This window comes from Vigna unguiculata, chromosome 9 (genome assembly GCF_037176805.1).
Source record: "Vigna unguiculata cultivar grain cowpea cultivar isolate G323 ecotype 2 chromosome 9, ASM3717680v1, whole genome shotgun sequence".
Classification (NCBI taxonomy): Eukaryota; Viridiplantae; Streptophyta; class Magnoliopsida; order Fabales; family Fabaceae; genus Vigna; species Vigna unguiculata.
In genome coordinates, this window is record NC_140800.1 from 36,515,747 (window position 1) to 36,532,739 (window position 16,993).

At 26.5% G+C, this 16,993-nt stretch overlaps 1 protein-coding gene across 1 annotated transcript; it reads right to left on the bottom strand.

The window, feature by feature from the left end:
- Positions 1-5,819: 5,819 nt before the first annotated feature.
- Positions 5,820-9,347, bottom strand: LOC114164240 (WAT1-related protein At4g08290-like). Its single transcript, XM_028048830.2, has 7 exons — positions 9,047-9,347; positions 8,890-8,952; positions 8,684-8,800; positions 6,818-7,061; positions 6,558-6,719; positions 6,318-6,469; positions 5,820-6,247 (listed from the first exon to the last, which is right to left on the bottom strand). Exons 1-7 carry the CDS (start codon positions 9,229-9,231, stop codon positions 6,079-6,081), a joined length of 1,092 nt encoding a protein of 363 aa, XP_027904631.1. The 5' UTR covers positions 9,232-9,347; the 3' UTR covers positions 5,820-6,078.
- Positions 9,348-16,993: the final 7,646 nt, after the last annotated feature.

Genomic DNA, 16,993 nt, shown 5'->3' on the forward strand with positions numbered 1-16,993 from the left:
GCCGACAAACTCATATAATAATAATAATAACAATAATAATAATAATAATAAAAATAAATTAATGTGAATATTTTGTATTCAACTTGCATTATCGCAGACTAAACGAGTTTAGTTCGCACACTACGCACAGTATACTTTAAAAATATTATTGAATTAAACATATTAAATTAAAAAGTTGATGATATTTTTTTTTTATTTGGATACCATTTTGTATTTTATTATATAATTTAATATATTTAATATCCTTTGAATTTGGATTAAATTATTTTATTTTGATTAAATTTAGATTAAGTTGTAAAATCTTAAAACACCACAAGAAAATATTTTATTAATTTCTAATTTTAGGAATATAAAATAATTAGTTATTATAATAATTAATTTATATATTAATTTATAAGTTACAAATTATTGATAATTAAAATAATTTTTAAATTTGTTTCTAAATTGGTCAATATAATAAATTGATTTCTAATAAATTGATAACTAATATTGTTTACCAAAATTTTAATTACCATAAAAATTAACTTCTAAATTTGCTCAATTAGTGATTGATTTAAATGTAAATTTAGATACTATTTCTTTTTAGCTAAAACATTGATAACTAATATTAGTGGTCAATTTAAAGATCAATTTACTATATAATAATTAATTTAGAGATCAATTTAGAAATTATTTTAGTTATTAATATTTTTTAGTTTATAAATTAATATCTAAATTGATCATTATAGTTATAGTGATTAATAATTTTTTGTCACTAATAAAATATTTTTTTGAGTGAAATGTTTAAACAATATACGTTAATTACTTTGAAATATATTTTTCACAGGTACGTGGGTTGATGTAACCTGTAAATTTTGAAAGATCTACAAAACTAAAGTTTATTTAAGAAGTGTGTTATAACAATTTCTTTTCAGTATATATAAATATACGTGTGAAATGTTATGTGAACTGGTTTTTAAGAATTCAAAACAAGGTTTAACGTTATTCCTGAAAGTTTTTTATATCTTATCCTATACTTTATGAAATGGGGTGTAGAAGAGAAACATGGAAGTGGAAAGTGAAAAAAACATAGGCCATGTTAATAATAACTATGCGTTAATGTTTTAAAAGGTAACATAATCCAAACAGAACAGTGAATTTTAGAAACTGACCAATAATTGACATATGAAGAAAATAGAGAAAAGGCAAAGCATTGATCATATTATTTGAAAAAAGTAAAAACTTTACAAACTTTTGGACTGCTAATTTGTAAGGACATGATAGTAACCAAATGCAGTTGTCGGTGTTTGTTCTAAGTCATTGTTTTCAGCTAACTATTTTTTTCGTATTCAAGAAAATTGACCTGTCATTATAATTAAACACAAACACTAGTGTGATAATTGTTATCTTTTAGGCATGTTAAAGTTTATAATTTTTAAACTCTTATCCCATTATATTTTTGGAATATATTTCTTAATTGCTTTTTATACATTATAAATATTTAGGATTAAATATGTTTTGTTCCCTCAAATTTTAGTGAACTTTGAAATTAGTCTTTTTTCAAAATTTTATACTAATTTAGTCTTTAATCTTTATAAATGCATAGATTTAGTTATTCTTACCAAATTTTATTAAGTTTATTTGATATTTTAAATGCATTTTATGATAATATTTGATTTAACATTGAAGCGAAAATATGTCAAACGACGTAAACAATTCAAATATTATCATGAAATGCGCTTGAAACGTTAGATAAATTCAATAAATTTTGATTAAAATGATTAAATTCATATATTTTTAAAGATAAAAGACTAAATTGGTCAAAAATTTTGAAAATTGACTAATTCTAAATTTCACTGAAACTTGAGGGACTAAAAACATATTTAACCTAAATATTTACATATGTATAAATAATTTTGAATATTCATTTATTCAAATTATTTCATATTAAATATGTATCCCATTTTCATATTCTTTTAAAAAATGATCGATTTTTATTTATATTTTAATGATTAAAAGACATAGGAACCAATAGTATCTCTAACTCTACATAATTTTTGAATAATTTTCTAGAATATCAAAGGATTTGAGTTCAGGGAAGATAAATTGTTATGTAAGTATGAATGTGTGTTTTACAACTTGATTTTGGGTCATTTTGAGCACTTGAAGAAAATTTGGTCATAAATGGTTTTGGACTGAAATAAAAGAATGATGTATTAGATGCTTAACCTGTATACAGAAATAACAAAGAAACAATGGGAATATAATTATGAAACTTTTAAATATTAGATTCTCTTTTAAAAAAAACACTTCACACAAATAAAACAACCTCCGACAGTGCTGACCCAAATCATTAAAAAAAAAAAATCTATTTAGACATATATTCTATTTTGGTTCTACTCCTTTCCAAATTATTACAAATAAACATATTTATACATTGGGCAGATTTCACATTCTATAAGTAGTACACAACAATAGATTTGTACCACAAAGATTTTTCAAGTTTAAATTATTCATGCAAAGAATAATTTCCAATGAGTGTATAAGAGATAGTTTTTTTTTTCGGTATTACTTATTTCTTATAGTTTCAAAATCAATTCAATGAATAGTTGCTTACGAGTTAAATTTATGGTGTTGTATTGGATTGATTTATGGATTTTATACAAATACTTATTTTTCTATATAATTCGCTCAATAAATCCAAAAATCTTTCATCAAGTCTCAAAATTTGTTAACAATTTTTTATTTGGTGATGAAACGAGTTTATATGAAAGGATTCCGCTGAACAAATTTTATTTCGCTCGCCAAAATCACTTCAATGAAAAATTCAAAATTTCGTTATGTATGAAAATAAAATAGTATGTTTTCTGACCACATTTTGCTCCACAAACTTTTATTTCACAGTCCATATTTCAAAAAGAAAAACTGAAAATTTTGTTATTTGATTAGTTATAGATTTTAAATAACTTTAATATGTATCAAATTCGAACTAGTAACTAATCCCAACATTGAAATATTAAAAAGAGTAAGATAAGCAAAAAATCTCAAATATCCTTGATCATGAGACATATAATTATCACTATAAATAAGAACGAGAATGCCAACCGTAGTAATTAATATTAACATAATAGAAGTAAGTGAATCGATCAAGTACCCAACTAAAAATAAACATTAAAAATAGTTCAAGAGAACAAAATAAGTCAAGAGTTTTATCAAAATAATTACTATGGTTCAAGAGAAATTAAGAGTCTCTACTCGGACACTACAATGGAAATGTGTTGAATCACAAATAGACAGTAAGCGTCATTATTATGGACGCTTTATTCTGTCCCCACTTATGAAAGGTCAAGCCGATACAATAGACATTACAATCCGAAGAATTTTACTCGGAGAAATAGAGGGAACATGTATGACACGTGTAAAATCAGTGAAAATACCACATGAATATTTTACCATAATAGATATTAAAGAATCAGTACATGAAATTTTTATGAATGGTTTAATCTATTTAATAGATGTACATTTATATATTTAATGTTTTTTCTTAATGCTTGAATTAAGATAATAAATGAGAATCAAGTTTATATGAGTTTAGTTTGGTATTGGATGAAAAAATATATTAAGGCATAACTAATTTATTAAGGTACTAGTGGTAATTGACCTAATTAAAGTTTAGTTTAGTATTGGATGAAAAAATATATTAAGGCATAACTAATTTTCAAATCACTTAAATGAAAATTTTGTTATCACACACGAGCACACACACTACTGTGAATGAATAAAATATTTTATTCTATTTTATAAAGTTTTGAAAAAAAAAAAAAACTGTGTATTTATAATTTATTTTATAGTGCTCGTTTATTTGAAAATTTATGTTTATTTACTTTTTTTACGTTCATGTATGAATATTACTGTTATATACAGAGAGAATAAAATGAGGGAGATTGGGTTGGACAAGAGAGGTTCATTATTTCATTATTATTGCAGATTTGTTTCGAATTTTATAATAATCTACTACAATTTTCGATTGTGAGTTTATATATATGTAAAGATACTTAAAGAGAAAGGAGAAAAAAAAAATTAACTTTAAAGTATATATAGATATGATAGAGTTTGTGAAAATTTGGATAACATGGTTATTGGGTGGAGAGTGTGAGATTCGAGTCTTTTGCAATTAAGTTTTATAAGAACATGATAGAAATCGAACATGATACAGTTGGAGTTTATTAGAACTCCTATATATAAATACTTAATCAGATTCCTTAGTAAGTGCACACATACCATACGAATCATTAATGTATTAAAGTATTAAGTCTGTTTAGTGAAATAAAAGTATAAATAAGTGACAGTACAAATTGTTAGTAGAATCAGTGCAGTTCAAATTTCAAGAATAATCCATATCAGAGAAGGGACACAGTTTGTAATCCATAGAGCAGAATTGTTGGTGCTGGAATCCCGTTACTTCCTTTTGAATACTTAATCACTACAACTTCATAGATATTCACATTGTTTTATATATTCTGTTGGGTTCATGACAGGTATCATATTCATATTCATATTCATATTCCTATAAGAATAATTCTCATTCTAGACCTCTAAATCCAAATTGGGATCATGAATTTGTTCAGATTTATTAATCAGATCATGCTACTTTGTATTGTGCATTAGCAGAATGTTCTTGATTAAAAAATTATAAAGTAAAGTGTTTTATGAAATCATGTAATATTTTTCATTTTATCGCATATAATATTATTTAACGATTTCCTAATATTAACAAATTTAACACTGGAGACTTCATCCGACAACAACTTTGAAGCCTTATCCTCATCAAATAAATGACGTAACATATATGCAGAATCTGTACTGTCATAATCTTATATAATTACATGATAAATTAAGTAATCTTCAATTCTGCAATAAATACTTCACTGATACAGTATTTTGTATTAAATTGGTTCTTAAATAACCAAATTAGAAGGGTTTTTGTAATGGTGATCAGAACGTTGTCTTTATTTGTTTTATAAAAAGTATAACGATACACAACTAAATTTTGATAATTTTATTTTATATCATGAATAACATATTTTAAGTGATATTAAAATGTAAAAAAAAAATCAAATTTAAAAAAATGCTGTCTCACGTTATTGTCAAAATTTAATTATTAAAGAATAATTTTTCTTATTGGAAATCTCAAACATGAATTAATAAAGAAAAAGGTACGATCAACCAACGGGCATGTTTAACAATTAAAAAGATAGCTAAATATTTGCCTCTAATATTCTTGAAACGATGCACGAATTTATTAAAGGATAAAATGAAATGCTTGTGACGTCTCGCAATTAGAATAGAAATTTTACTTCATTAATACCATTTTATACAAACTTTTATTATTGGAGCTTAATCGTAATTATTCCATTTGTACGTGTGGCATGATGTTTCACTGCGTGACCTCACTGGTACTTGGGCCTTTAGCATTCTTACAGGCTTTGGGCCCGTCCATCGTGTTTAACACTAATTAGTAATTAAGTGAGAGAGGTGATGCTTAACATATGTACTCCAAATTTATTATTAGGAAAATGATTTTTTGACGACTAAATTTTGACAATTTTTTCTTATAATCTTAGGTGTTATTTTTTAAGTGATTTTTTATTTATCTTTTTTTTCATTTTTAATATTTCAAAATCACTTGAAAAATAACATCTCACGTTATAGGATAAAGTTGTCAAAATTTAGTAGTTAAAATATTATTGTTCTTATTATTATTACATTCGTGTCAGAATCTGGAACCTTAACAGAGCAACGTATTTTTTTTCAAATGGAATACTGAAAAGTTGTAAACGTCACAAGATAAATTTGAAGCTGAGTATAGAAGGTGAATCAAAAAGCAAATAAGGTGACCCCTCCTTACACAATAAATTCCATGGATCGTCATGCCACTTATCACTCCAATTGCATGGTATAACATATTGATGACACTGACCTCGGAATCTTAGATCAGTGTGAATAATCTCGTACGGGAATGCTACACCATTTTCTCATTTTCATATTGTGTCTTCCACATCACTCTTTTCGTTTATTATTGACATGGAAACCTTATAGTTAACCCTTATTATCATTGCTATTCCTAGGAGCTGTAACAGGTAGCTGTCGTTGGTCTTCTGGAAAGTTATCCTTTGCAGGAGATGGTAACATTCTTCGCTGGCATTCTTTAGATTTTCCCCACACAACTAGATATAGCCCAAGAACCACAACTATTGCTCCAATAACACTGATATATATTGTAAGGAGTTAATATATTTTTGAAAAGAGAAAAATTAAGATGCATATATTTGTAGTACCTTCCAAGGTAGAGTTGCTCAGATAGAATGATGCAGGCCAAGGTGGTAATGATGATCATACGAAGAGGATTAAAAGCAGTCACAATAACTGGGCCCATGGATTTTATCACCATGCCTTGTATGTAATACTGAACTCCTGATGTAACTACTCCCTGTAAGAGTTGGCGTGGAAGAACCAACGTTGCAACGTAAGTTATAATCGAAGTATTTGACATCGATTCTAAGAATATGGTTACTCACCGCATAAGCTGGAGCAAAGAGTCGTGTATCCCAACCAATGGCCCATGCATGAGGGTGCTGGCGTTCTGCGATGGCTGCTACAACAGAGCTTTGAAGTGCACCTACGAAGCAAACCCAAGTCGCCAGGGACATCTCTGTCGGGTATTTTCTCAATGTTATTGTCTACATATATTTCACCCAACCATGCATCATTTTTCCATAGGATAACACACATGTAACTTTATTTTACGCTAATAAAATGAAACATGTTATGAACTTACTTGTAATATGTAAAACGCAGAAAAGCCTGCACAACCGATGAGGAGGAAACATGTCCCTAGGATCCAGTGGTTAGTGGTGGGGTTGTTCACATTCTGAGGTTGGGCAGCATGGGTTGTTGAAGATCTCATCACGCTAAGTACAGGGCCTTTGTAAAGGGCCATTAGCAAGGTACCTCCAAAAGTTACTATTGTTCCAATCAATTTGGCTTGACATGCCACTTCCTTCATCTTCATGTGCTCCAACCTATAAAATAAGCTACGTGTGTGATTCTCTGGTTTCCTTAGGTTTTCACAAACATAAAGAATGATGTTCTTCGTCATGCTGCTTTGTGAAACTTGTTTCATGAATCGGATCCCAAGAAAACAATATATATATATCGAGCATATTTTAAAGTCAACTCGGTTCCGAGGTCATTGATAGAAAATTAAAGAAAGAATTTAGTACACGTACAATCATAAATGTATATCGAATATTAACTATTTCTTTTGTTAATTTACTTGATTCACTGTGGGTTTCCCAGATTCCTTTATAAATAAGGTGGCTAAAACTTGTAGTGTTGTCTCTCTCACTATAATTCCATACCTTTAATATACTTCATTAATGTTTATCCCTTTTTTAATCATATCCTCCTCCTGACTACACAATAAGTATAAAAACAAAAACATTTTAATGCAATAAATAGTTTTAATTTTTCATTGATAGAATAATTTTTAAGTAATAAAAATATTATCAAATCTTTAGAAAACTTGCAAATCTTATTTTTTATTAAAAAAAATGTCATGATATTGAGGTATTTGTTTATAATAATTCATAAAAAATGATTTTTTAAAAATTTTTGTGAATTTATAAAATTCATGAAATATTTACAAAAAGAATTTCACAAAAATATGAAAAATTACAGTAATATCTTGTTATATTTTATATAGATAATTTCGTTTCACGATTAAATTTGTCATAGCAAGAATCTACTCCTTTTATAAATACGTATTGTTTGGCATCCATGAATATTTCTTAAAAAAAAGTAAAAAATAAAAAAAACTTTGAAAGATGTATATATGCAAAATAATTTGCTTTAAAATGTTTTTTTATCAGCAAATTTGCTTTAAAATGTAAATCTCGACATGTTCGATTAGGTTTTTACCTTATGTTTCATCAATAAATGCTTAACAAACACAACTATTTACTTAATCCAAAATATCCATTAAAATATTTAAATTTAATTCATAACAGGTTATAATCGGGAAAAGTTTTTCTTTGCTTCCTTGATCAAAAGACTGGAATTCATAGTCTCTCTCCAAAGTTTTTCTTTTTTATCTTTTAAAAAAAAAAGTTAATAAGAAAGGACATCACTTCATACCAAGGTTACGTCATATAAAGTTTAAAAAACTTTTAGAATTCCACTATAAATCTCAATTAACTTAGAATTGAAAATTATATTTCAGAAGACACTAATTAAAATAAAAGAAATACACAAGTAAACAAATTTAATGTTCTAACATTAATTATTTTCATAACTTAAAAAAAAAAATCGATCTCTTTTCTTTTCTTTTCTAAATCATATATATTCTCACGAATTCTTCGTACTAAAAATTTATCACCTATGCAACTTGAAACAAAACTTTTCTAGTGTCGTGTTTAGATTCTTTGGAGCCATTTTAAGAACAGAAGGGAAATAAAATTCTAAAAGGTAAAACTAATAAAAAATGATTCCTTTTGTTTTGAATCTTTCGTTTTAAAAGTTCTCTTGAATAAATGCATTATCTGTTTATTTTTCCTTCCATGTCTGTTTCTCCTCTTGAAGAGTTTGTGTAAAGCAATGAGGGGTGAACCTTTCGTGTTTATGGTGATTCTCTCTACCCACGTACCTTAGAATAACAGCCATGACGAAAGTAACAGAGGGTGCTGAGTTCATGACAGCAGAAAGAAAAGAAGCTGACGTAAATTTCATGCCCAAGAGAGCGAAACACTGATCCAGTATTATCCTGCAAGTAACACCATCTCTTCTCAATAACAAACTCAAACTTCAATTTCATTTTCATATATATTTGTAAGTGTAAAAGATAATGGTTACTCGAAGAAAGCCAGTGCCATAATCTCTGAAAATATACGAACAGTCATCTTCGGCCGAACTTTCCTGCAAAAAGATACTAATTTAGATGAGAAATTATGGAGAAAAAAACTGAGTTAAAAAGTATATTAAAGCATGAGTGTAGTAGGAAGATATATACCTTTCAAGAAGAAAGGCGAAGGGAGCGAGAGTTATGGAGGCTATGGCGTTACGGTAGACAATGAAGACGTAATGGCTCATTCCCTTCTTTATAGCATCCATGGCGAATATGAACATGCCAGCAGAACCAAATTGAACTGCCACTAACATCAGATACGGTCTTGAATTTCTCAACCACGTACCCATCTTTCTCTTCTTGATAACTCTCTCTTCAACACAATCTGTGTATCACAAAGTGAAGCTGCTTATGCTTGCTTTTTGTTTATCTGCGAAACCAATGCACTCCATCTTAATATTTATACCCAACACCTCAACTTAATTTACTAATGTCTCCATAATCCTAAAAGTTGCTATATATTCTCCATAAATATTCGTTTTGTTTTTTCTTTTAAGGAAATTTTCATTCAAAGGAAAATCTTAGTTAAGCACAGGGTAATATATATTTATTTATGATAAAAAATAGTTTTTTAATTATATTTGAAATGGAAGATGCTAAGAAAAATACAGTAAAACTTCCATTCAAGAACACATTTTACTGTCAAATATGGATGAAATAATAATTTTAAGTTTTAAAAAATCGAGATGTTGAAATGTGATCGAAAAAATAGCGTTAAGAATCCAGGTATCAATCTAAGTCTCACGTTGGATAGAAATATGAAAAAGTGAAGCATTAAAAATAAAGATCCATAAATTCATTATTTTAAAGTTTTTAGTTAAAAATGATGTCAATGACTTATTAGACTCAAATCTCATTAATATTGCCTCTCTCCGATGAAACTCTTTTTACATATCTAACAAATAGAAATAAGATAGAAGGTAGAAAATATGATAAATTATTATTTGATTAGAAAAACACTTTATATGATCCCCTGAGAGTAAAAGAAAAAAGCGAGATGAAAGAGTTATGCGGACTAATGATGTATGTTGGCGTATAAGGTCCGCGATTAGGTTCGAATTGGTAGAATTCCACGATCAAAATATCTCTGTCTTTCTTTTATTATAAGTAAATTACTTTTTCAAGAACAGAGTATATAACTCATATTCAAAACATTTAGGAGGCTAAATCAGAGGAATGAAGACAAAGCAAACTAAAGGTTAAATGCCTAATTAATAAGAATAGAACAAAGAATAGTTTTTCAAGAAGAGTATCTAACTCATTCAAAACATTTAGGAGGCTAAATTAGAGGAATGAAGACGAAGCAAACTAAAGGTTAAATGCCTAATTAATAAGAATAGAACAAAGAATATTTTCTTCTGGATTGGCCTCTACTATCTACAAGTTGTTGTTCATATTTTCTATCCCCATATTTCATGATGAACATTCCAACCTTTAACTAGACATTCATAATCTCAATTTAAGCATTCTTTTTATCAATAAATTTCTTAGTTTAAGCAGAGAGAAGCAAGTTCCTTTCATCGAAGAATTTGGATCTTGCAAAAGCATGAGCATATGATTTTCTTAGAAAAATATATTAAAAAGGTTTCAGGGAAATTTGATACAGAAAATTTTAAGTTTCTTAGCACTCTACTTATCTTACAAGTGAGAAAGGGAAAGAAAAAAATGTGGAAAATTCTATATTTATTTGCAATTGGTAGTTTCACGTATGTCATGTTTTTATCGGTAAAAAAAATATATTAATAGTAAAAGAGTTGGGGTTGCTCTAAACCTTTTACGGATACAAAAAGTTTGTTCAAAAAATGTCAAGATCTAGCATTACATATCAAACAATGTTAAAAAAAAAAAATGTTATGTTGTGTACAAGTTATGATGTTACTCATCTTAAATGTTAGAAATCTATAAATTGGATATCCAAACATTGTCTTTGGACGAGGAATTTCAAAAATTATAAGAAATTGAAATATATAGTATTTAAATTATTTACAACTAAATTTTCTTCATTTTTTAAATAGTTTGTTTGGACAGAGTAATTGAAATATTTTATATTTCAATTTTCTTGTTTGGATAAAACAACTTAATTTTATATTAAAGCAAACTCAATTCTATCATTCGACCCGAGTTGACTTGTCTCGACCTTCAGACCATGTGGGCTTGGATCGACTTTTGACCCAGGTTCGCTCGGCTCGACCTTTGGCCCAGACCGACTCGACTCGATCTTCGGCCTGACCCAACTAGACCTTCGACCCGACTCAGGCCAACCCAGGGTTGACCTTCGTTTGGTCCAGCCCGACTCGGCCCAGGTCAGGCCGGCTCGACCTTTGGTCTGGTCAACTTGGCTTGACCTTCGACCCCGAATCGACTCATTTCGACCTTTTGCTCAGCTTAACTCGATTCTTTGGATCTATAGACTTTTTTAGTCCTAACTAATGGACAATTCCACAACTTAAGAGAATTTCAATTTCCTTCTTTTTTTTAGTGAATTTCAAATTCTACTATTTTAGTTATCAAATTAAAATTCTTCAATTTCAATTTTCTTTTAATTTTCTCGTCCAAACATGTCATTCTCCTTAAAAGAATTTCAAATTATATCGAAACACAATACAAAAGTATTTAGGTTGTTTTCTTGATAATCTTATAAAAGAGTATTACAAAGCTATATAAATTGAATACTTACACATCTTAAAAGGTAGTCTATGCTTGGTAAGCAATAAACCTATGTTAAATGATTACACAAATACAAAAATATTTATGTGAATTTTAGGAAATCTTCTAGTTATAACAATCCAAACTAAAAAAGCATGTTGCTTTATCTTAATGAAATAGACCAGGTTCACACATTAAAAATAAAGTTTTAGTAATTGTTGATTTTTTTGTTTTGTTTTATGGATCATATAATAATATAAGAAATAATTGATCTGAGAAATAGTATCATAATATTGATCAACAACAATAAGATGTAAATTCAATTCATATAAAGGATCGATTCTACCTCTAACATAAGTTTGAATTTTTTTTGTACGGGATACTCAATTTTTTTTATTTAATATGTTAGACTTACATTTAAATTTTCTACACTTAAAATACAATATTATTACATATAATCTAAGCATAGCATATCATAACATGCCACCAGATAACATGTTGAGACTACACCACATCTTTTTTCTTAATTAAAAAATTAGCAAGTGAGTGTATTAATTAAATTCTATGAAAGGAACAGATCCTAGCTGAAATAGTTTCACATCTTAATTTGTTCTTAAATTTTACATAATTCTCACTTTGCAATTAATTTCCTTTTATTAATTGATTAGAATTATTTATGTATAATGCAATTATTATATTAAGTATTACCTGTTCTTTAAGTTTCTCATTGGTTAGTAGTTGGTTTATTCTTTTTAAAACTTACATATTTATCATTATTGGGTTAATCATAACGAAGTTTTAGGGTTCCGAACTGCAAATAGACCCACCCCAATTTCTTTCATTTATTTTATAAAAATAGTATAAAGAAGGAGAGAATCTTTTTCCTTAATTATTAATATAGTGTGGGACTTACTTAATGTTATAAGTTTGGTTGGCTCAAATAGAATATTCCGATGTACTAAGAATTTCATATAGTATTTAGTTTCCAATTCATTTTCTTCTCATTCTATTTTCGCTCCTAGTACAATCATCGTGGCCCAAACAAACGCAAAACAAAATTGGGCTCCGCTGCTTAGCCCAATTGTCACACTGTAAACATTTATTAATTGTAGTCACAAATATTGAACGTCTCCATGGGTTGAAAAAAAAATTCAATTCGTTATTGTCATTTACACCTATTTAATTAGCTAATTTAACCCCATTATTCCTTAAAAAAATCACCTGCTATCATATAAATTAATTTTTAATTTATTATTTTCACACATACAAAAGTTTTAACTTTTGTCAAAAAACAATAAAAAATATCACGGCTTGTCAATGTTGTTACTGTTATTATATATTTATTAATGTATTTTGATCCCAATCATTTTATATGCAGAAGTATATAAAATATTTTTTATTGCTATAAAATAAATGCAAATATAGATCATTAATTCACATTTTAGTGATTAATGAAAGGCGATTTTTTAAGTGGTTTTGGGACAATTGGAAGTGATTAAGTTACTGATTGTGACAAATTAGAGATCTTGTAGTGGGGAGCAAAAAAACCACCAAAAGAAAGTAAAAGAAGCATAGAAATGGACTGAACTATATTTTATTGCTTTGTTGACGAAAATAGCAAAGGAATTGAAATGGTGGACCAGGAAAGAAAATAGAGAATCAAAGTAAAATTATGAAATCACAAATCTCAAAGAAAGTAATATTATATCTCTGTTTGATTAAGAAGAAACAATACCGGTTTCTTTAAATAAAATTCTAGATTTTGTTAGGTGAGATTTATATATTTACTTATATATTTATATATTGAAAACTCATTTGGTATATGACTTTCAACATATTTCCTTCGAATCGAGACATATACATATTAAATTTGAGAATAGACATTAACGAATAGTCTAATAAGGATCCAATAATAAATAAAATAATAAGTTTAACAAATAACAAATTTTTTAATAACGAGTGACACAATAAATCCAAAAAATAATTAATTTCTTTATGATAGGCTTTGACCAATAACTATAATATATGATAAAGAGTGAACTTTAAGTTTAACTTAACCCAATAAAACTGGATTGTAAAGTGAGATGTACATTTGTTTATATACAATAATCTGATCTTAGTTAATGTAGGACTTACAACAAATTTAAAACAAAATAAAATTTTAATAAAAGAGGATATTCATTGATAATGAATTATTTTTTTTAAATTATTAATCAACAAAGTTAACAAATACTTCATAATAAATTTATAAAAAATAAAGAACCGATAGCTCTAAGTAAAAGTTATATTTAGCTGATTGCCCTTTTGAAATGTATTAACCACTTTGGAGATTTTTTATTTTTTCAGGAAAGGTATGACTTTAACGATTCTAAGACCGGACATTACTTTTACAAACTATATTAAATAAAATTTTACTAAATGTTTGAACAGTAAATACTTTTTTTTTTCATCAGCAAATTGTAAATACATAACTTATTATTTATATAATGTAGTAAATACATAACTTGTTATTTATATATATTGGATAACACTCTAAACTATTCTATTTAAATTTATGAATGTAATTCTCTTTTTACTTTATTAGAAGTTAGTGTCACACAATCAATTAATTAGTTCAGTCAAAAGGAAGACACTAATTAGTTTATGGATTGAATTCGTATGCATGTAATTTTTTACACAAAATTGATAGTTAAATATCTGTTTTTATTTCTTCTCGTACTATTTTTTTTTTCAATTCCAAAATGAGTTTTGATAGGAAAGAAAATTGAATGGAGTAATTAAGAGGGAATTTGAAATGGAGATACATAACAATTTTCATACATAACATGTTAGTATTTTGAAAGGCAAAAAGGTATCGTTTATAATATTATCTATCGTATAAAAACATTCTACAAAAGGACAAAATTAATCTAAAGATGTGAACTTCTTCTGTCACTTATTAACTAAGAAAAAAAATCCCACTTTATATGCCAACCTTTGGTGAAAAGGAAATTCAAAAGCAAAATCATTTAAAATAAAAAAAGTGATTTATTTATATTTGAAATATCTGGATTTTTTTCCCAGCTACTATTCTCGTTTTGTTTTGTGTGTGAATTATTGATTTCTGTTTCTCATATCAGTGGTCTTTTACAACTTTAATTATGAAAGTGAAATCGTGAAAAAGTTTAGTAGCATTACGGATAAAAAATAAAAATGATAATATATATATATATATATATATATATATATATATATATATATATATATGAATGAGTAATGAATATGAATATATTTTATATGTATATTTAATAAAGCGGGTATGGATAAGTGGTCAACAGCGGATCTTAGAAGGTCTTTAGGTGTGTCATGGTTCCCCAAAATTTTTTAAATTTTATAAAAAGAATTATTTAATTTTTTAAATTAAACTTTTTTATAAAATATAATATTTAATGCTAATAGATAATAAAATATAAAATTAAATATAATAAAAAAATAATAAAATTTATTGGAATATTTTTTTTCCATTTTAGGTTTTTTATATATTATATTCATTTATTACTCTTGCATATCTTTTTTTATTATTTCTTTTAGTAAAGAAATAAAAAGTTAGTCATAAGTTCATTCTTCTAACTTTCATTTCTCATCAATTCTCTTATTCAGATAAAAAATGTAACTCTCTATTGTCTTTTGATTGAAAAATATTAGTTTGATATTTAGTATTTTTTTTCTCTTTTATGAATCTTTTGTATATTTATTTCTTTATGAAGAAAGAAAAGACATGTACTATATATATGTTCTTTCATAACATTCTTTAGATGTGACTTGATTACCATATATTATTTTTTTAGTAATTATGTCTTTCAATTTTTTATTAGATTTTGATAAATTATTTTTAGTCTTAGTATTTTTTTAAAATTAGGTATATAGATGAAGAATAAAATAATAGATTATTTGTTTTAAGTGAGTAAAGGAAAGATACTCGTGAGGATGAAAACAATACAAATTTACTTTTTCATCTATTTTCATGGATGATACTAAGGTTCAAATTAGATAACCCTTCCTTAAGTTTCAAAAGGAATTACAGGTGAGAAGTTTCATATTAATTCTTTGGAACTTATTCCCAAATACCAAAATATTCAAGAGAAGAGATGAAATTAGAAAAATTTATCTAAAATGGGTTCCAAATCAAATAAAACTTCAAAACTACAATTTTTCTAAGGAAAAACATACAAGGAGATTTGAATACTAAATTATATATACTTTTATTATATTAATGACAATGATTAAATATATTAAATTTGAATATATTATTTTGACCCCTTCAAAACTTTTTATCAAGGTCCGTCACTGTCAGTGGCGGATCTTATGTGACATAGGGGAGTCATGGCTCCTCCAATTTTTTATTATTTAATTTTTTAAATGTATTTTAAAATTGTTTTTGTATATTATTAAATTATTTATATTAACTTTTTTATTTTCTTTTTTAAACTTTATGCATGGTTATTTTCAAAACAAAATTGCATCAAGGTGAAATTGAAAAAGTGAAGAAATATTTTGGATCAATCAATTTTTGTTTTGAATAAATTCAATTTCTACTTTTTTTATAAAACAATTTCTTTTTTATATGTGATAAATTTGTCTATTGTGTATCATTCAAATGTGATAAATTTATCGTTTTTTAAATAGATGAGTAGTAATAAATTTATATTAGAAAATTTTATAATAATGGGTAAAATAATTGATTATTTCCTTTTCAAGAGAAATACTTGTGATGAACATGAAAAAAATGCATCTACGTCAATTAAACCTTAATAATTTCATATGAATCCAGTAATTAAAGACAATGAAAAATAATTTTCTAAAGTTTTTATAGTTAGATAAAATGAATTTAAAAAAAAAAAATTGACACCTCTAAATTATAATTTAAATTAAATTTTTTTGAAAAGAACATAATTAAAATATTCAACACCATTTGTTCAAAAAACATATTATATATATATTGATTTGAAATTCTAAAATACAAATTGCTTGTAAATGTTAGGGTTACAAAGTGCTTTCAGTGGAAAGATACAACACCAATGAGATCTGAGTCCAACTACATAAGGCATTGACACCACTTTCAACCCAAAACCTTATAAGGCAATAAATTTATGGGTCTTTATCCTCATATAGTACTCTAGTTTTTCATTTATAGTCAATGTGGAACTTAGACTCACACCTGAATTCCTAACTATAAATATGTATTTACTTAAGTTTTTTTTTTTTGAATGGTATTATTCGTGTTCACTGAGAATTTGGTTTGAGGCTTGAAAACTTGTTTTCAATCCAAAATATTTAATTTAAGATTCAATGATAATACAAAATTTATTTGTAAATTATTTATATCCTTGAAACAAATTTTATATGTAATCTAATTCACTGTATTGC

Excerpts from the sequence above, each read along its gene's own strand:
- LOC114164240 (XM_028048830.2), bottom strand. The coding sequence starts at position 9,231 with ATGGGTACGTGGTTGAGAAATTCAAGACCGTATCTGATGTTAGTGGCA. Across the intron at positions 6,720-6,817 it reads CTGCGTTTTACATATTACAA|ACAATAACATTGAGAAAATA; the intron begins GTAAGTTCATAA and ends AAATATATGTAG. Across the intron at positions 6,470-6,557 it reads TCTTTGCTCCAGCTTATGCG|GGAGTAGTTACATCAGGAGT; the intron begins GTGAGTAACCAT and ends CAACTCTTACAG.